The sequence below is a fragment of the Fukomys damarensis genome, unplaced genomic scaffold (genome assembly GCF_012274545.1).
Source record: "Fukomys damarensis isolate Sample0158 unplaced genomic scaffold, DMR_v1.0_HiC HiC_scaffold_6, whole genome shotgun sequence".
NCBI classification, from domain to species: Eukaryota; Metazoa; Chordata; class Mammalia; order Rodentia; family Bathyergidae; genus Fukomys; species Fukomys damarensis.
The window spans coordinates 12,584,315-12,606,310 of NW_022900918.1; the positions used below are offsets into that span (position 1 = coordinate 12,584,315).

General features: G+C 34.5%; 1 protein-coding gene and 1 pseudogene across 2 annotated transcripts in view; both read left to right on the forward strand.

The window, feature by feature from the left end:
* The window catches only part of Uchl3 (ubiquitin C-terminal hydrolase L3), a 58,414-nt gene extending 37,156 nt beyond the window's left edge, over positions 1–21,258 (forward strand). Inside the window, exons 7-10 of one of the 2 annotated variants that reach the window (XM_033760924.1) lie at positions 4,829–5,020; positions 10,150–10,225; positions 18,385–18,443; positions 18,897–21,258. In XM_033760924.1, coding sequence (XP_033616815.1) covers positions 4,829–5,020; positions 10,150–10,225; positions 18,385–18,443; positions 18,897–18,980 — 411 coding nt within the window. In that variant the 3' untranslated portion in view covers positions 18,981–21,258. The remainder of the gene's footprint in view (positions 1–4,828; positions 5,021–10,149; positions 10,226–18,384; positions 18,444–18,896) is intronic. The other variant, XM_033760925.1, reaches the window with a different exon arrangement.
* LOC104861065 lies at positions 1,144–1,884 on the forward strand (annotated as a pseudogene).
* Positions 21,259–21,996: the final 738 nt, after the last annotated feature.

Here is a 21,996-nt window from a genome sequence, read left to right on the forward strand (position 1 = left end):
GAGGAAAATTAAAGACAGAACATCTAAGAGCTGTGGGCCAATTTCGGGTGATCTAATACATGAAAATGGAATCCCAAAAGAAGATAAGAGAAGGTGAGAGATGACAGAGCATAGAATGGAGTAGGTTGGTGTGGGAGACTGTCCTTAGGATAGAAAATTACTGAAGAATGGCCATTTTTCCAAAATGGTTAAAGACATCAAAATATAACTTCAAGGACAATATTTCAGATAATCAGGTAGAGTAAATACGTCTGCCCTACCCCTGAGATGCCCCCCCCACCCCAAAACACAAACTGCTAGAAAACTAAATAGAAAATAAACTAAGGCAGGGGAAATGGGTATATTTAGAAGAACAAAGAGAATTATAACAGACTTTGCATCTGAAATTATGCAGGCAGGAGCACAGTGGAATATTTTAAAGGCTGAAAAAGTTGAGTGGAACAAAACTACCTTTAAAAAAGAGAAAACCTTTAAGACAACAAAAACAGAACTCATTGCCAGCCTCCCTATACTATAAGAAATGTAAAGGAATTTCTTTGTGCAGAAGTACAATAGGCAGAAACTTGGATCTATGCAAAGAATTGGAAGGTGCTAGAAATAGAACAAGTGAAGGTAAATATAAGGTTTATTTTATTCTGATAATAAATTGCTCTAAATAAAATTAGAAATTAAATTTATAACATATAAAGGTATTTGATTATAGCCCAAAGGATGGGAAGAAGAAATTGTGAGGTTGCTACTGTGAGGTTTTTACACTACATGTAAAGTGCTATATTATTTGAAGGTATATTGTGATTAAACATATATATTGTAAATCCCAGACCAATTACTAAAAACAGTTAAAGATGCAAACAAGAAGCCCATAACAAGCTAGCTAAAATCAAAAAATAATTTTTAAAAAGGCAGAGAAAGGAACAAAAAACAGATCAAGAAAATATAGAATTGAATATAGATTTTTAGCCCAACCATAAAAAATTTACAGAAGTGTGGGCAGGGTAGAGCCTGGAAGTAGAGCCCAGCATAGCACTGTGTTCCCCGGACTTCTTGCTATTTTGTGGCAGCCTGGGTGGAAGGCCATCAGGGCCTACATGAGTTATGTTGGAGTGAGAACCAGAAGAGAAAAGGCAGTCTATCTTCCAGAGACATGAAGCCAATGTTATCTCATGTACTGAAATGGCCAAACAGATCCAAAAGGAAGATGTGGAGTCCTGGATTGCCCTACGGAATGGGAGGCCTCACCTAAGCATTGTTTTAAAGAACAACCAACCCAGTGAGCAGTGTGGTAGTGAGCAACAAGGTTTAAGCTGCCTCTGCCATAGTGAGCTCATTCTAAAACCTAAGGAAGTTTTTCAAGAACTTTTGGATATAATTGATCATCAGTTGAACATGGATCCCAAAGTCAGTGTATATTAGTTCAGTTACCACTTCCAGACCATGTGGTTAAGTGAATGGTATGCTGTGGAATAGCTCCAAGAAAAGATGTGGATGAGTTTCACGTTATCCATGTGGTGAAGCTTCCTGGACCAGCATTACTTCATCCCTGCCACTGCCAGTGCTGTTTGGGACATCATCAAAAGGACAGGGATTGAAAGCTTTGGGGAAAATGTGGTTGTGGCTGGACGATCCAAGAACATAGGCCTTCACACCACCATACTCCTACACATGAGTGGAGACCAGGAGAGGCCAGGAAGTGATACAACAGTGACCATAGCGCATAGGTACACCCCTAGGGAGCAGCTAAGACCCAGACTCAGCTGGCAGATGCTAGTTACTGTGGTCACTGCAGGTGGGCCCTCTGGTGTTATGTGGGGGAACATCATCAGCAGAGCAGACCTAATTGCTGACATACTTGAGAGAACAGTTTTTTGGAAGATATGTACATAGGAATATATGTGACTTAATCTTCATCAATTGAATCCTGTCTCCGCAGTCATCAGACTGGTCCATTGTGTCCTATTGAGCATTTATCCCTTCATTATGGAAAACACAAGTGGTTTGGGGTGACAGATAAGTCACAAAAAGCTAGATAAGGAACTGAAGATGAATAAAATTGTGGCTATAGGGAAAAATAAATAAAATTTGTAAGTGGTGCTCATGGAAATAGAACAACCAGTGAGGAAGAGAGAGCTGCTGGCCATATCCAGGCTGAAGAACCAGATGTGGAGTCCACACTTGGGCAAAGTTGACGGACTGGACCAAAGTCCAGGACCCAGGAGAATGGTTCCTCAAGAAGGGTGTATATGAGGTTGGAACTGGTAGGCTGAGTGTTCTTGGTCTACAAGAAAGAAAGGGTAACTTAAGGTACAAGGAGATGTTTCTTTAACATCAGGGGAAAAAAATCTAAACCTAACTTCTAATATAAGAGCTGTAAGTTATCATTCCTGAAACAGTCAGTTCCCTCTTTCTACAATGATTAGGATGATGGATCTCCTTGTGTATTCTACCTTACAATGTAGCCTAGGCTGGCCTTGAACTCCAGGCAGTCCTCCTGAGTGCTGGGATTACAAGTGTGTGCCACACTGCCTGGCTTATGACATTTTATATACTATACCTGAACATCAGTAGATTTTGGTATCCTAGGATTCCTGGAACCAGATCCCCATGGATATTGAGAGACACTTGTATTTAAGTGTACAGGGCCATTATGAATATAACTTACCCATTAGTAGTTTAGGAGAAAAACTAGGTGCACAGAGAAAGAGAATGTAAGTACAGATGATAAAACAAAAACCGTCATAGGCCTATTTGTATTATTCCTTTTTTGTAACTGTAAATTTGACATTTTTTTCTAAAAGTTCTAAATTTTTTTCTTTAAAAAATACCAAAAGAAAAGGCCATCAATACTTAAATTTGAGTCAAATTTAAGACTTGACAGTCTAGTCTTCTAAACATATTCTATCCATTGCTATTTTTGTTCTTTTTCTCACAGGAATTTTGGGCCAGGAATACCTTTCCTATTTAACCTATCCTAATCTTCCACATCCTGTCATCGTGTAATTCTAGTTTAATATTTTGTTCCTCCACACTCCATTTCTTTTTCTCTTTCATTAATTCCGTTTTCTCCCTCTCTCTCCCTCTTATTTAAATATAATAAGATTGGATGTAACACATTTCAGATTATTTCTGTGAGAGCAGACACTTTATTATATATACCTATATTACCATAGAGAGCCAAGTTTATGATTCATTTATGTAGTTCTGACTGATTTTTATTATGAGCAACTGAAGTGGTCTCAATCATATTTTTTCAACCCTCATCAAAATCAGTTTTATTTTAGGTTTGTATATTGCTTGTATAGATCAAAAGTACCAACTAAGATCATAAAATTTTCAAGAATTGAAAGGGTTTTAAAAACCATTCAGAGCAAAACACATTTTCCTAAAAAGACTACATTCTGATTAGTGAAATTTACTAAGCAAGAACTTAGGTCTCTTATTTTTATTTCTTCTCAGTATGGCCATAATTGTTATTTTTGTCATACTGCATTATTTTTTATTTAATATATTGGTATTATTAAAGGTGATGGTTATAAATCATTGAGATTATTGTTAATAACTTAGTTTTTGTACCCATGTATAGTTAGTAGAAAACTATTGGGCCAGATTTGGCTTTCATAGTACAAATGTTCTAATGGATAGCTCTCCAAATCTCTAACCTTATGAGAATTATTCCTCTGCTTATTAGAATATTTTCTGATAAGTTAGCACTAAAATCTTTCTCTTGGTCATACAGAGGTTATACATCATAGTGATTACAATCACTGGACCTAGGCTGGAGATACAGTTTAGTAGTAAAAGCTTGCTTAGCATGCTCAAGTCTTTGGGTTCCATCTCTAGCACTGACATAAAAGAAAGACTACTAGACTTCAGAAACGGAACCTGATGTTTTGGAATTCATTCCCAGCTCTGCCACTTACTGGCAGTGTGATGTTGGTTGTTTCACTTAATCCATTTATTTGTTTAGTTTTGTTTGTTTGTTTGTTTGTTTTGAGACAGGGTCTCACTGTATAGTTGAGACTGACCTGGAACTCACTGTGTAGCCCGGGCTACAAATTTACAGAGACCCACCTGCCTTAGCCTCCTGAGTTCTGGGATTATAGGTGTGTATCACCACGCCCGGCTTAATCCATTTATTTGTAAAATGGGAATAGCCGAATCTGTCTCAGGTTAAATGAACTGGTATATCTAAAGTACTTAAAAGAATGCCTACATAAATGATAAACATTTTAACTAATAATATTATTTACTAAAAGACAGTAAATAGGCCAGGGTATTTTCCATGTAATTTGCCACCATAAATAAGATAGTATATTTAGATCATTATCTTCAGAGGAGTTAATTTTACCCTTGTTTATATTTTCAAGTTTGCTGTTGTTGTTTTTTTCCTTAGAGTTTATGCCTGCTAAGGAATTCTTTTTATCATTGCTTATCACCATATGGTTTTCTTCTACCCATTATTTGTGTTTTGTATGTGTTGCATTGGTTGTGTATGTATTTGTATGTGTTAGCATTTTTAAAACAATTTGATATAATAATTCCATTTTAGTGGCTTTTAAATAGTTCCATGAGTCTGTGCTATACATATGAGGCTATGTTGATATTTCATACAAAAGCTTAAAGAAGCTATGACATATAAGCCGATACAGTGCCTGGTTATATATTTCCACTTTACACATTTTAAACCAATATTCTTATGCCATCTTTAAAGATAGGGTCATTAAAATTACTAGACCATATGAATACAAGTATGACCATACGTTGCTTTTAAGAATAAATGATCATCCAGTAACGTGGTCTAAGTAAAATATTCTCTTTTTTAATTATGTAGTCCTCCTCGCCATCTTCATCACAGCCTCATTCTAGCCACTGCAGAACGAAGGCCTCATCATTGTGTCACCATGCATCCCTGCCCTGGGTCAAACGTAACCATGTAGGCCCTGCAAAGGCTACCAGTCCATCTCTCCGTCTTCGTCGCTGGCGACCCTTCTTACGCCTACCATCTTTGGGTCTCCATTCTGTTGTAAGTGTAGTCAATCTTCCATCTCTTCTTCCAGTGACAAGGGCAGTCTTTTTATTTTATTTTTTTTCTTTAAAAGTCTTCAGTCTTGGAAGTGCTTTCTCTTGATTCACTCAACCATTAGCTTTTTCTCCCCAATAAGATTGCAAGCATACCTCTATGCTTTGCATTCTCGCTTGACTTTCACCCCAGTACCTTAGTGAACATCCATCTTTCCACTCCATATTCTGTTAAACGTAAGGATGCCTGCCCTCTGATGTGTACTGATCAACATTCATGATAATGTTTAAGTTTCTGTCAGTTGTTAAAGTGTATATGTGTTTTCTTACCCTTCAGCTTTCTGATTTCATTTAGTTGACTGAGGTCAACAAATGCTGTGTACATTCCGAGTTCTTTGTCATCTATTACTTTAGTTTTTTTTTCATGTTTCTGAGCATGACTTGTCTTTTGCCATGCTCTGGGGTCACTTTACTTAATCTATCCTCAACCTAAATCCTTCATGGTGTAGGGTATTTCATCTAAGCTGTTTTATTCCCTGAGGTGGCTCAGGTACTTGGTTTAATCTTGATCCGATCTTCCCTGCCTATTCAGTTTCTAAACATCTTTTCCAAGTAGGAAATGAAGATTTTCTCTTTGTGTATTTATATAGGCTTCCCACAAATTCTATAATTTCTCTTTTGTAACCTAAAAATATCAGCAAACTACTAAAAAGTACATTTGTTTTTATAAACCTAAATATCTTAAATGTTGAGGTTGATTATGAAATTCTAGTAATTATCGTACTGAAATAAATTGCAGATTAAGCAACTATAACTCCTGTCTTTCTGATGTTTTAGACTATTAAAGGCATTGACTGGTTTGGCAGAGCCTGTCTAAAAATGCAATTAGGTTTGTGCCACATGTTGTAAGAAACTTGACATTTCTGTAAATTGTAACTGTGGAAGCCCGGGGAAATTTGATTACACAAACATTTTAACACTTAAAAACAGAAGATGTTGAACATTATTTCCTCCCCTTTATTTACCTTTCCAGAACTGTATTCAAACTATGAAGTGGAGTTTCAATACTTTCTTAGACATTTGCTTCCACCAAACATAAGTGTGTCCAGTAGCCTTACATTTGTGCTGAATATCAACAAACTGGTGTCTCTGTTTCATTACCCTCATTGGGTTACAACATTCATTTGCCATTTTTGTTCACTTAATCATTTGATATTTGTTGCTTCTCTAATGTGCTGTGTGCTCTTTGATATAGTGAGGGATTCAAGGTAAATTAGATGAATAGAGGAAAGTCTAATTTTGTAAATTCTGAGTGGGGCACAGTTGCTTTAAATGTAAATATGAAAATTTTTTGTACTTAAAAACACTGTAAATATAAGTGAACATGTCATAAAATTTGGCATTTCCAGTTTTATATTTTCAAAGTAATGTTGATATTGCTCCATATTAATTCCATTGCCTTATAGCCTCATGTTTTCATAGCATAATGGATAAGAACATGGATTTTGGGCATTGCCTGACTGTTACCCTAGAACAAGTTACTGTTATTAAATACCTCTCTATCTCAGCTTTCTTGAGAGTAAAATGGGTATAATTGTATTATTTACCTCATTGGGTTTGTATGATGATTAATTAATCTATATATAAAGTACTTAGAACAGATTCTCGTATATATTAAGTATATATTAAATTTGGACTTTAAAAAATAAAATTTATATTTAGTGCTTAATTTCTAATTGATGTATTAGATTAGTTTTTAATTCTTTCAGTTAACTAAGAAATACTATATTCTAAAGCAAGGAATTAATAAATCAGGCAAAATTATCCAATATAGAGCTTCTCTTTTTTGCCTTCTGCAATTTGTTTTTGCCTTCCACAATTTTTTGAAACAAACATCTTGCTAGTATTGATTTTTATTTATTATTTTTAATGGGGTAATTTTTAGTAATTGAGTAATTGCAGATTTAGGAAGTGGCTTAAAAATAAATATTGAAGTTATGTAGAAGGCTTAAAAGTTTTGAGCTTATCTTTTATAATAGGTTGAAGGCTTTTCGTGCCTACTTTAGGATTTTGTGGTCTTTGTTGTTGTTCTTGTTGTTGTTATAAGAATAGGAAAAATTTATTGAGAGAAAAATAGCTTCTTCCTAAGAGAGACAAAAGGGGACCAGAAAGTGGGTCTCCTAGGATTTTGTAGTTTTTATATGGACTTTTGGATAAAAGATACAATGATACAATTTTGAGTCACTATGTTTGGTAATTGCTTGTATTTGTGAAAATATTTTAATATTGCAAATACATAAGGTTTATATAACACTTAAAATATTTTGATACATCTCATTTAAACCTTGAAGTGAATAAGAAACCTAAAGGTCACAGGTATTGAGTAATCAGTTTTCTGACTCCAGCTGTGTATTGCTTTTACGTCTAGCATAATTTATTTACTGGCAAAATATGAAACATAGGTATATGATGCATAGTGCTTGGGAGAAATTAAAGTAATAATTTATAAAAACACAGTAACTGAAAAGATTTTTTATTGGGGGGGGTTTGAGACACTATGTAATTGAGACTGACCTGGAACTCACTATGTAGCCCAGGCTGGTCTTGAACTTACAGCGATCCTCCTGCCTCAGCCTCCCAAGTTCTGGCATTACAGGTGTGTGCCACCATGCCCAGCTGAAAAGATTTTAAATACTTGATATTACATTGGGAAATTGTCTTAAAATGAGTAAACTAAAACTTTTTCCTAGTTAAATGAATTCATTCTAGCATTTTCTCTCAGAATTGAATTTACTGCAAACTGCTTAGGTTTAGCTTTGAAAAACTGAATTATCTTCTAGTCATTGATAAACTGAGGGGATTGGATTGAATGATCATTAATATTTTTTGGTTCCCTGACCAGGAAAGGGAACTCATTATCACAGACATAAAATATTTGAATAAATACCATATTTAAGAAGGACTGGACTTTTTTTTCCAGGATGATGGAAGGCACAAGGAGATGTATGTTAACCTCAATGTGAAAGATAATTCTAACAAAACTAACAGAGGGCTAGACCGCCACAATTTTTTTTTTTTTTTTTTTTTTTTTGTGGTACCAGAGATCGAACTCTGGACCTTGTGCTTGTGAGGCAGGTGGTGGAACCATTGAGCTAAATCCCCAGCCCTACGCTGCCACAAATTTAGGCAGTTCCTTATAATGGAGGGGCTTCCACAAGAAGGGGCTCTGTTAGAGAAGAGTCCAGTACTGAACAATAGCAAAGCTAGATAACTTTGATTCCTACCAGTGTGGAATTCTTCAGTTCTAGGTTGAAGTTAGGAAGAGTTAATTTGCCATATCAATTTATGTTGAATTTCTTTCATTTATAATTTGAGGGGAATAGTAGAATAACGAGAGATTAGTTACTATATTGATTAATATATATTGATTAGTATATATTAGTTACTATGGATGACTATATTGATGGTGATATTGGGCCAAGGATTTAGCTCAGTGACACTGAGCCTGCCTCACTAACGCAAGTCCTGAGTTCGATTCCCAGTACCGCCAAAAAAAAAAAAATGCTGATATTGTTTACCTTTTTAATAGCTGCGTCACAAAACTTTATATTATAACCACTTTACAATGTATACATTGCTTAAGGGTAAGAAAAGTGTAATTTTTTTCCAAGTTCAATCCCCAGCACAAAAAAAAAGTGTAATTTTTTAAATTTAAGATAATATCTGTATTAAAAGATTATTAGGTGATACGAATATAATTTGATTTATGCCTTTTGAAAACCTTTACCTGTAAAATTGATGTTTGAGGGCTGGGCTAGGGATTTAGCTCAGTGGTTCCACTGCCTGCTTCACAAGTACAAGGTCCTGAGTTCGATCCCTGGTACAAAAATAAAAAGTTTGACTTGTATTTAATAGTTACTGTACTTCATTTCAAGTTACATAGATTTGATATATAGATAACACAATGTTAGCTGTGTACTTACTGCATATCAAAGTACCAGCTAATCAATGTATTGACTTTGCATAAATTATTTGAATGTCTAAGAAATATAAATATTGGTCATGTAAATGATTTTGGTAAGCTACAAAAACCTAGCTAGAGCTTACATTTCAAATTGTTCATTAAGCCAGGCATCGTGGCGCGTGCCTGTAATCCCAGCACTCAGGTTGAGGCAGGAGGATCGCTGTGAATTCGAGACCAGCCTGGGCTACTTAGTGAGTTCCAGGTTAGCCTCAACTACATAGTGAGACCCTGTCTCAAAAAAAAAAAAAAAAATGTTCATTAAAAGTAAAAGAAAGAAAAAATCCTGAGCTATATGGTAAATTATACTTTGATTTTTTTTTAATTTTTTTCTGCCTCTTACGATTTTAGGGCTATTTCCCTACGTCTATTCATTTGTACCCTTTTTAAGTCTAAAATCAGTACACATACTTACTTGTTTTATTCTGTGATTGTTTACATTGTATTATTCAAAATTTGAGATTAAATTCAAGTCATTAAGGGAACCATCTCATTTTCCTCATGTCTTAAAATTTTACTTAAGCCAGGCATGATGGTACATGCCTGTAATCCCAGCACTCAGGAGACTGAGACAGGAAGGTTGCCACAAGTTTATGGCCAGCCTGGGCTACATATCTAGTGAGTTCAAGGCTAGTCTAGACTATATAGCATCACTTTGTCTCCAAAAACCCAAGTAAATAAATTTAAAAATTAACTTGAAAACATTTCTTTAACTCTCTTTATGAATTTATGAAGATGTTTTAACTTTCTTACTTTGAATTTAAAAATTAAAGGAGTCATACCTTCATTGCATCAACAAGTGTACATTGTATATATGCTGTGTACCAGACATTGTGCTAGGCAGAGGGCTTTCAAGGTTAGCAAGACTTTAAATATTTAAATCAGCTGAAACCAAGGAAATTTTGCTTTTGTCATTGTTTTCTCTGTTGATGGAGGGACACATTTTTAAAATAAATATAGGTATGGTTACTTTGTCCACTATATCAAGTATAAGCCTGTAATTAGATAAATGTTATCATGTCATTTGCTATTGTTTGTAAATGTTTATGTGTACTTGATTCATTTGTTTGACAATTAATGTATATAATATGTATTTTTCCCTCCCGTTCCAGGCACCAAATATAGATGAAAAAGTAGACCTTCATTTTATTGCATTAGTTCATGTAGATGGTCATCTCTATGAATTAGGTAAGAACTATTTTAATTTAAAATTTAAAATCTCTATGATAATAGGATTGTTGGTATTTGTTGTTTATGTAAGTTAATTGATTGTCCTATAAAAATGAGTTGAAGTAGTTTTCTTTTTTTGGGGGGTGAATTCAGAATGGGCTTCATAAGCAGATTTTTAAAAATGAATAAGTGGGCCAGGGATTTAGTTCAGTTGCACTACAAGAGCCTTGCAAGCACAGGTCCTAAGTTTGATTCCCAGTACCAAAAAAAAAGAAAGAAAGAAAACGGAAATGCAGTATATATATATGTATACACACACATATATATGGCAGGTGCTACAAAATGAACAAGTTATTGTCTACTTGAAGTAATAAGAGAACTTTGAAACATTTTTACAATCCATATTTTGAAATAATTTTAAGTATTTATGGAAATTATAGGAATATATACAGCACTCTCTTATACTCTTCTCCTAGGTTACCTAGATTCAGTTAGTATTTTTTTTGTTTGTTTGGTTGGTTTTTTTTTGGTACCGGGGATCGAACTCGGGTCCTTGCGCTTGGAAGGCACGCCACCGAACCGCTGAGCTAAATCCCCAGCCCTCAGTATTTTTGAAAATAACACGTATACATGATGTCCCATTGTCCACCTTTAATGCATCCACTTTTCCTCAAAACAAGTGGATACTTTCCTTCATAACTGCAGTATGACTATCAAAGTCAGAATTTTAACACTGATGTAGTATTAATGTCTAATCTATGGACACCATTCAGCGTTTTCTGATTATCAAAATTATGTCATCTATAGGTTCAGAAGCAAATCGAGGATCACATATTGAATTTAGTTGTCATGCTTGTCTTTAATTCAGAACAGTTTCTCCATCTTTTATCATCTTTCATGCCTTTGATTGTTTTTTTTTGTTTTGGGATTTGTTTGGGAACTGGGAATCAAATTCGGGACCTTGTGCTTGCGAGGCAGGTGGCAGAACCACTGAGGGCATCCCCTGCCCTTTGACACTTATTTTTAAGAGTACCAGGACAGTTACTTTGAATTTATCCTTCAGTTTGGATTGTATGATATTTTTTCACAATCTATCCATTTTTGGCATGACTACCTGAGAAGTGATGTTATATTCTCAGTTTTTTACATCAGAAGGTGCATGATATGAATTTGTGTTGGGCGAGGGATTTAGCTCAGTGGTTCTGCTGCCTGCCTTGCAAGCACAAGGATCCAAGTTCGATCCCCAGTACCAAAAAAATTTGTCTTATTGCTGGTAATGTTAACTTTTGTCATTTAGTTTAGATGGCATCTGACTGAGTTCTCTACTGCAAAGTTAATAAGTATGTCATTCTTATTATTAATAATAAGTATTTTTCAGAAAATACTTTGAGGCTTAAATATACAGTTTCTCATAAAATTTTTATCTGCGGTAGTCAGGAAGCATTGATGAATCTTGACTGACTTATTATAGTGTTTACCAGTGGTGGTTATTTTTTTAAAAAGAATTCCTTCAACATTAGAAACTTCTTTCTCATTCATTTATTCATTCATTTCAGATTGACTCATATTTTACTTAAAAGGTTACAATCTAATACATTTTATATTTTGATGCTCAAATTATTAGACTTGGCCTTGAAGGGAACCTTTTAAGCTAGCTCTGTATCCTTTTTTTTCAGCTTTAATTGAGTTTATTGGTACATTTTAGGGATACAGTACAGTTACATTCATTGTTGGGATCATGTACCTCTACATGACAGTCTTGATTCTCATTTTTTCCCCTTACCCCTGCCTTCCCTTCACCCCCTCCTTCCCTCCCCATCTACGAACACTTTATTTTCATCTTTTCATTGTCTCACTTTTTTTTCTTTTCCGTTATTACCCTTCCCCTACCCATCCCACCTTCCGTATACCTTTAGCTCTTTTCTTCCCATTTCTAAATGTCAGTAATCTTATAGCTCTGTATCCTTTTGATATGCCATTGTTATTCTTTGAGTACATTTAGGTAAAACAAGATGTTTCAGGCTCATCTTTCATTTTCTGTTCCCTTTTCCTATGTTTAGCTGCCTCTCCAAGGAACCTTTGTTACTTTTATTGGAAAATGATTATTTAGAACAAGATTGTGGTGTTAGATGTGCTCATGGCTGCTAAGGTATCATTGCTTCTAAGCCCTCTCAGATGACAGAGCTAAGAAATAATTGTATATATTACATATATGAACACACATATGTGAATAGGAGTTTACATGCACACACAGTTGTATCTGTTTCTCAGCCTATATTAAAAAAGCTTAGTTTAAGAATAAGCCTCTGGGCCAGGGATTTAGCTCAGTAGCTCCACTGTCTGCCTCACAAGCACAAGGACCAGAGTTCGATCCCCAGTACCGAAAAAAGAAAAAAATTTTAAAAAAGAATAAGGCTCTGAGTTCTATCTCTGGTACTGAAAAAAATAATAAAAATGTAAGTTCAAGAGTTAAATAAGATACTCAAAGTTTACATGGCTAAATAAATAAAAAGCATTAATTTACATTAGTTTAATTCTGGGCTGAAGGTATAGTTCATTTGTAGAGTATGTATAAGTATTTGCCTAGTATGTATAAGACTCTGGCTTTGATCCTCAACACTGTAAGACAAGTAACAACAAAACTCAAAAAACATTACTAATTTAGTCTAATACCACAGATTCATCCTAGGGTTTTCTGCATTTGTGACTCCCTTTTCTGTGAATGTGGGAAACCTTGCTTCCATGAACCATGAACCTTTGTGTATTTTTCTGGTGTGTCTATTCCCTCTCTATATAAAAAACACTTGGCCACAGTAGTCTAAAGCTCAGTTCTACTCCTAGTCACAGTCCCAGTAGTCCCCAGTTCCACCCAGCTCATGGGTCCTGTTCTGGCCCAGAGAAAGTAAGAGCCCTCCAAAGCTTGCTTCCTATTTCCAGCATTTGCAGTTTCACAGTGCTTCAGCTTCCTTGAATTCTCCTCAGCTCTTCGAGACTGTTTTGCTCTTCGAAACTGTTTTGCGTTTCTTGAGTTTCTCTTTTCTATACTCACTGGGTACAGAAAATGTCTCCTAGCATAATGCTGGTGTAACTGAGGGCTCTCCTTAGTGACTTGCCACTGTCTAAAAACAACTGTTTCATATACTTTGTCCAGATTTTAATTGTTTCCAGTAAGAGATCTAGTGCAGTATCATCTATCTGGGAATAGAAATTGCCTAAGTGTTATTTCTTTGTTTTGGGGAGATTTTTTGATACTGGGGATTGAACTTGGGTCCTTCCACTTGCAAGGCAGGCAGCGGAACTACTGAGTTAAATCCACAGCCCAGTGATATTTCTTGATTTCCCCAAATGGAAAATAAGGATTTGGCTTTCCTTTGTTACCCTTTTTTCTTTACTCTTCTTTTCCAACCACAAAATACATACTTTTTTTTCTATTTTCCCAGTGTAGTTAAGAGTTGATGTTTATCTTATTCCAAAGATAGAAACATTCTCTGCTGAGTTTAAGTAACATACTTTTCTTTTTAATTTAAAAAAAGTCTCCAGAGTTAATAATGGTTTGGTTTGTTTAGTTATTCTTTTTAAATGTACTTAATACTGAGTTTCTTGTAGGATCTTTTCCTTTGGTCTGAATTTCTCAATATATTGGAGTATCTGGCACTCGGTTAACTTCATCTCACAGGTATCACTCCCTGTTCTCTTATACACATTTCTCCTCATGGGACATCTCCTTGTTATCATCCTAGACTTGCTCCTCTGTTGAAGTTCCTCTTCATAGATGCGAAATCTTCCTTATTTCTTGGTTACTCATTCACTTTATTTTAGTATCTACTCCAGTAGTTTACTAAAGAAAAGTTGTGAGGACAGTAAATATTTATAGCTTGAATATGTAAACTTGCATTTCTAAAAGTTTATGTATAAGAACAGTTTTCTTTCAAAATGTTGATGACATTGGTGTATTTTATTTTAGCTTACTTGAGTTGCTGCTAAGCCTGAAGTTATTATAATGCCTTATCCTTTATATATTACCCATTCATCCAAAACCCTGCAAACTTCTGGGACTTGTTTGTTGGTGGTTCTGGGGATTGAGTAGAATCTTCTCTTTATCTAAAGTTGTTGACATTTTATTATGCTTTAGGACATTATTTCAGTCTTAGAAAATCCTGAGTTTCAATGTGGGAAATTTTCTTTTTTTTGGATTTTATTTTCCTTTGTTCTGGCTTTCTGGAATATCTCTATTGAAACTTCTAATCTTTTCTCTATTTTTCATCACTGACTTTTGTTCTGGTCTCAGACTTTTCATTAACTCTATATTTAAATTTCAAGTTTTACAAATTTCTATATGTATGTGTGTGTGTGTGTGTGTTGGATTTTATTTTCCTTTGTTCTGGCTTTCTGGAATATCTCTATTGAAACTTCTAATCTTTTCTCTATTTTTCATCACTGACTTTTGTTCTGGTCTCAGACTTTTCATTAACTCTATATTTAAATTTCAAGTTTTACAAATTTCTATATGTATGTGTGTGTGTGTGTGTGTGTGTGTGTGTGTGTGTGTGCATGAAGATCAACTCAAAGGGTTACATGTGAAAGTGTTTACTTATGTATAGTCTTTATTTTAAAAGTTTTATCATTCATGATATTGACTGTCAGTGGATACTGGTAATTTAAAAATTTTATTGGTACATATTTGCAGTGTATGATTGTGTTTCTCACAGGTAGTTGGTACATATGCATCTCAATTCTTTTTTCATCCCCTCTCTCCCACCTCCCTCATCTCTTGGTTCCCTTGCCTTTCACAAAAGATCTATCTCCCTGTTTCCTATTATCTCTTTTATTTTGCTCTTTATAATTTTGGTTTTTCATATTAGAGAAACCATGTGATATTTAAGCTTGTGTGTCTGATTTGTTTCCCTAACATTATGGTCTCAAAATGCATCCATTTTCCTTCACATGACTTAAGTCTGTTCATTATTATGTCAGAGTGGTACTCCACTATGTATAAATGCTACATTTTCTTTATTTGTTCATCTGCTGGTAGACATATAGTTCACTTCCCAAATTTAACTGTTATGAATTGTGCTGCTATAAGTATGGGTATGTGTGTATTATCTAGAAAGGGGAATAGCTGGGATTAGTGGAATTTCTGGTTTTAGTTTTTTGGGGATACTGGGGATTGAACTCAGGACCTTGCACTTGTGAGGCAGGCGTGGTGTTGCTGAGCTAAATCCCTGCCTGACCTCCGTTTTAGTTTTTTGCAGAATCTCCATACTGATTTCCGTAGTGGTTATATTAGTTTATAGTCCCACCAATATTTTGATACTTAATTAGACATATTATGTGTGTGTATGTTAATGGGTATTAAATCCAAGGGATCGTGCCTCTTCATGCTAGGCAAGTGATCTACTGCTGGGCTACATTATTGGTCTTTTTTCTGTTTTTGTTTTGAAATAGGACTGTGTCAAGTTGTCTATAAATGCCTTGATTCTTTGATCCTCCTGCTGCAGCCTCCTGAGCACCCAGGATTACAGGCATGCACTACCATGCCTGGCTTATCTGCAGTTTCTTGGTTGTGTTGTAGTGTTTCAGGTCTTTGCACAACTTAGCATCTATAGCTTTCTGTAGGGTCTTATGCTCAAACTGTCTGAAGAACAAGATGTGAAGGAATTAGTTGGTTAGTCACAGTGAAGAAAGTGAGATAATATCCTCTTTTATGTCCATTTCATAACTGTAACAGCCCAGTTAGACCAAGGTTGTGGGGTCGCATCTATAAAGTTCATCTTTCTCCTGACCTAGAAGGAGTCTATAAGGGTCTTCACTATGACATGCTTTTACTGAAATTACACCCAAAGTTTAAGGCAAATGACAGTTTTGTGGTAGTAATGATCGGGGCAGTGGCAACTTTTACACTTTGCTGTTTTGGCAGTATTTTCAATAAAGGACCACATAGTATATATTTTAGGTTTTATGGGCTATACATTATTTGTTTCATTTATTTTTCCTTTTGTTTTTTCTTCTTTTAAAAACACAGAGACCAGGGACTGGGGATTGGCTCAGTGGTTTTGCAGCCTGCCTCGCAAGCGCAGGGGCCCAAGTTTGATCCCTGGTACCAAAAAAAAAAAAAAAAACCCAGACACTATTCTTATCTTAAGAAAGGCATAAAAGTAAGCTACAGGCTGGCTTTGGCTTGTGGACTATGGTTAGCCAAACTCAGGACTAGAAAACAATATAAATCATAATTAGGGGCCAGGAATTTACCTCAGTGGTTCCACTGCCTGCCTCACAAGCGCAAGGTCCTGAGTTTGATCCCTGGTACCAAAAAAAAAAAGGTGTTCTTGGCTGCAGTTTTTGGTCTGGGGACTTAGCCAAGTGGTTCCGTTGCCTGCCTTGCAAGCAGGAGGTCCCGAGTTCGACCCCAGGTACAAAAAAAAAAAAAAGTCATAATATTTGCTCTGAACTGCTATTTTAACAAAATAGTGTATGATTTCATTTTATTTATATTCTTTTGACATTTCAAGTTCAAGTATTTATGTTTGTACAAATGTTTTTGAAATTAATTATATGTTATCTTAAACAACAGCTACAGATAAGGAAAGTCTCTTAAGTGGAATCAAATGAGTGATACCAATGAATAAATTATAGGAATAAGGAAAGTATATAATAATTTGGTTAAGGAGGAGAAACCTACCCTATTTATACTTCTACTGTTATATAAAAATTAAAAGATACAACAGTATAAAATGGGGCAGCACAATTTTAATGAATACTATTTAGGTTCTTATAACCATAGAACATAAAAGGCTTTTAAAGAGTGTTTGCCACCAAAGGGTATTCTAAGGAATTGCCTTATGACATATTATTAAGAAATATATATTACAATTTAGACAGTATGTTCATAGAAGTGTAGATAACTCTTTTTTATTAATCTTATTGGTACATTTTAGTATACAATAAAGTGACATCATAATTGGAAATTTGTACCTTTACATAATCTATCTTGTAACTCAGTATTTGTTGTAATATTTGATTATAGGAAAATATTTTCTTTGGTACCAGGGGTCGAACTCCTCAGGACCTTGTGTTTGCAAGGCGGGTAGTAGAACTGTGGTTCTTTAAGAGTTACAATCTTTAGGGCTGGGAATGTCGCTCAGTGACACCATGTCTGCTTGTCAAGTGCAAGGTCCTGAGTTCAATCCCTGATACCAAAAAAGTTACAATCTTTAAGAGTAAAGTCCAAGTCATTGTAATTTAAGGATATATTTCTTTAGGATTTTGAATATTTATTTGTTAGTCCAAAAATGAAGATCGCAAATTCTGAAATAATTTATAGCCATTAATATCACATTACATGACAGCATATTTGTTTTCACTCACTTTCTTTAAAAGTATCTAACAATCCATCTATCAGTACTCAAATTTTACTAGTTTAGAAATTATGGAATTTTAGAAAAGGCTGTGTTTCATGGATTAAAGTTGATAAATCACCAGTAATAAAATACCTGCAATTATAGATTTGGATGCAGAGTATCAGTTTACATAATTCTGCACTTTTTCATAATATTAAGAGTACTAATCTATTCAAAGTGATTGTGAATTTTGTTAATTATTTTGGTGGTCAGTAAAATAATCCTAGGTTATTTGAGTAGTTGTTTTATATTACTGCATTGATGATATACAATTATTAGTAGTAATATGTAAGCCTCCTTTTCACTGACAAAAATATTTCAGTCTTAAGATCTTCCAATTTACTTGTAAGGTATTTTTTTTTATATTTCTAAGGATTGGAGTCATAACTTTTAAAATTTTACTTAAAAATTTTACAGATTTGTAAGAAACTAAAGCCATTTTTATTTATAATAAATTCTGATTGTAAAGATAATTCAGGCTTTTAAACATTGAAACAAATTTCATGTAATTTTAATATTAAAAAAATAAGGAGCACATTTCAAATATTTGTTTTTTAGACATATCATTTAAGGAATACTTCTGGGCTTACGACATAGCTCACTGGTAGAATACTTGCCTAGCACACATGAGGCCCTAGATTTGATCCCTAGCACAACAAAAATAAATTAAAAAAAAAAATATTTTAACTTTTCTTGCCTGTGGGAAAAAGAAAATGGAGGATAAACTACATTATTCTGTAAAAACAGCTGAACTTTTAACTGTTTGTCTGTTTTCCACAGATGGGCGGAAACCATTTCCAATTAACCATGGGAAAACTAGTGATGAGACTTTGCTAGAGGTAAAGATAAAATTTCTTGGCTAAGCCTAAGTGTTATTGATATTTTTGTTATCTTTAAAACATCTCTAAAGGTTCTGTGTATTTGAATATTTCTTTGTCTTTGCTCATTTTAGAAAATCCAAAAACAAAAATTGTAATTAGCATTAAAAATCTACATCAGATAAAGTTCCCAGAGTTCTTTATGTTATGTGAACAGGTGTCAAATTTGAAAAAGACAAGACTAGTATTGAAAGAGTTGCTCATTGAATCTGAGATATCATCAGTTGTGTCTTGACCTAATTTAAGAGATTTTAAAATGTAACAAGTCTTATGACTTAGAATCAATAAAATGTATAATTTTCAGGTTAAAAGTACAGTAACTATGAAATAGAAAATATGAAATTCTTATTTATCACCATTTGTAAATGAAACACATTTATGAACTGAAAAGTTATACTTTGTTTTTCCCCATAGGATGCCATAGAAGTTTGCAAGAAGTTTATGGAACGTGACCCTGATGAATTAAGATTTAACGCAATTGCTCTTTCTGCAGCATAGATTGTCGATGGAAACACTAAATACTGCATTATTTGCAACAGAAGTTAAATTTCTGCTGCCATACACTAACTCAAAACTTTTGATATTTTCCTTAACTTGACTGATTAAACTTTATGTGAATTAAACTTTGACTTAACCTGTGTTTTATTTTTCCCCCAAGTTAAACCTGAAAATTTTTCTTGCCCTTTCTTTTCTTTGTGAAGGATTTATCTTGTTGGATTACTAGTAATAGATTTTGTATTCTTTTTAATGTGAAATCATTCTCATGATCTCATGAGAGCTCATGTCTTAGAACACCAGACACAATGTACAAATAAATATTTTGCCATTTATTTAGGAAATACTTGTCGAGCATCTCATAATGAGATGGGCACTCTTCCAGGTGCAAGAATTAGAGCAGTGAGCACTGTTAAAAATTCCATAGTCACAGAGATTATGTACTTGCAAAAAGAGATGCATGATAAATACATAAGAAGATACCTTACCAAGGACTCATGCTATTTGGAGGATTAAACTAGGATTTCTGTTAATGAATGACTGAGTAGATTCTTTAGACTTTGTTGTCAGGGAAGGCTTCTGTGATGATGTGACTTTGAAGTTGAGTCCTTAATGGCAAAAAGTAGACAGTCATAAAAGTGGTGGTTAAGAGCAGAAAAAAGAATGAATGCTGAGTCTCTAAGGCAGGAAAATCTTGCTGTATTATATCACCAGGAAGAAGGTTCAAATGGCCAGAACATAGAAAATAATGGAAAAAGTTCCAACAGATGAGGTCAGAGAAGAGGGAGCTTAATAATATAGGAAAAGTCATTTGAATTTACTTCAACCAGGCTTATGATGGTAAGCTACTGGAAAGTTTTAAGCAGGAAGTGGCTTGATATGTTTTATAGTTTTAAAAAATCATACTGACAAGTCTGAGAATAACATATTTGAAGAGAGGGGTGAAAGAACAGAGGCAGAGAGATTTGTAAAAAGCCCAATATAGTAGTTCAATGAGATGTTGATGGCTAGATCTTAAAAGTGAGACCCATTTAGATGGAGGTAATTTAGCAAATTGGGGTTGTACTGTAGGAGGAAGGCCTTCAGTTAGTCTGATAGTTGAGAGCTGAGGGTGTAGTTTTGTTGTAGACATTTGCCTAGACGGTGGCGAACTTAAGGCATATTTCACCATCACTGGCCTAGCATGTCAATCCCCAGCACCACCAAAACCAGAAACAAAACACACCACACACACTATAGTTGGAAGTCAATGGAAAGATGAAAGGGTTGGATCAGAGAACATGGTTTGACTGGGAGTGTTTTACGTAGGGAGTAGTGGTTTCTCTAGTGTTTACATTGATCAGAATGTATTGGGTTTCACATTTAAAACCTGTACTGTACTTTAAAATCTGTGTAAAATCTGTACCTTTTACCTCAAAAAACAGAGTTTGTACAACTATAGTAGAACAGCTAGATTTGTCCACTATGAAATTCTGGACCAATAATAGAGTATAGATGTTTATATATGATTCACTGAGTATATGTGGATTCCTAAGGCAGTAATGTGGAGAAGTGCCTTTTCGAAAAAGTAATGTGGCAGTGGCTTGCAGAGTGAATTAGATCTTTGTTATTCGAAGTGTGATTTGAATCAGTATTACCTGAGAACCTGCTAGAAATTAATTTCAGACTCTCAGCTCTAAAACCTGCATTTTAGGGCCAGGGATTTAGCTCAGTGGTTCCACCGCCTGCCTTGCAAGCACAAGGACCCGAGTTCGATCCCCAGTACCAAAAAAAAAAAGTAAAACCTGAATTTTTAACATGATCCCTGAGTGATTCATATTACTAAGTTTGGGAAGCACTAAGTGAGAAAAAATATACTATGATGAGGAAAGTCACTTTTAAAGATTTTTAATTTACCACCATTATGTGGTGAAAAGGGCCTGGCTGAAGTGGTGACAAAGGGGATAAATAATCTAAAACAAATGCCATAAATTGTACGTGCATGATGCTTTTGTCATGCTATTAATGACAGAATATTTTTGTTACATTATTTGCACTTTGTACACATGTATCTTGTATATTAAATATTTCTGAGTAGTTTTTTGCCTGTTGTTTTTGCTGGATTTCTTCTATTACATACTTCCTTAATAGATTATAAAAGTAATGGCACATTACCCCGAATTCACAATTTCTCAAAACTTCCTAAGACTTTGCAGACTATTAATGGGCAAGAGAAGTCAAATATATTTTGTGTGTGTATTGTTCCTTTAAAATTTTTAGTACATGTTGGTAGTACATAATGATTATATTCATTGTGGGGAATTGGTACTTGTTTGTTTTGTTTTATTTGGTTTGGTTTGGTTTGGTACCAGGGATTGAACTTGAGTCCTTATGCTTACAAGGCAGGCAGCAGCACCACTGAGCTAGATCCCCAGCTGGGAATTGGTACTTGTATGTAACGCATCTCATTCTTCCCCCCACCCCTCCATTTCCCTCTATTTTGCCAGGTTCAGACATATTTATTTATCTTATCATAAATTTAATTATACATAGAGATTAACAACCAGACTAATAGGCCAAAAAACATATAAAATATATAGAATTATACTCTGTTAAGGTACACTTTTAGGTACATTGCCCATACTGATTATAATAGCTTTTTCCTCTTTTCCTATTATTATCTCTTATTTTACACTTTATGTATATATTGTTTCATAAATATAAGAGAAACATACTGAAGATCGTATGTCTGATTTACTTAGCATTAGGTCTGCATCCATTTTTCTACAGTGAAATATCTTGAAAACATTATTTACAGTTATAGGTACACTGGGTGGATCAAATGCTCAGCTTTTTAAAAAAATCCCACATGTATTGTAAATAACATTTTCTAAACGTTTTATGAGCCATTAGGAAGACTAGCACTTTTTCTCACACACTTTACGGTCATAGTCCTATCAAAAGACAAGATTTACAATAAATTTAGTTCTAGATGAAATTAATTTTATTCAAGAATCATGAATCAGGGCTGCCTCAATAC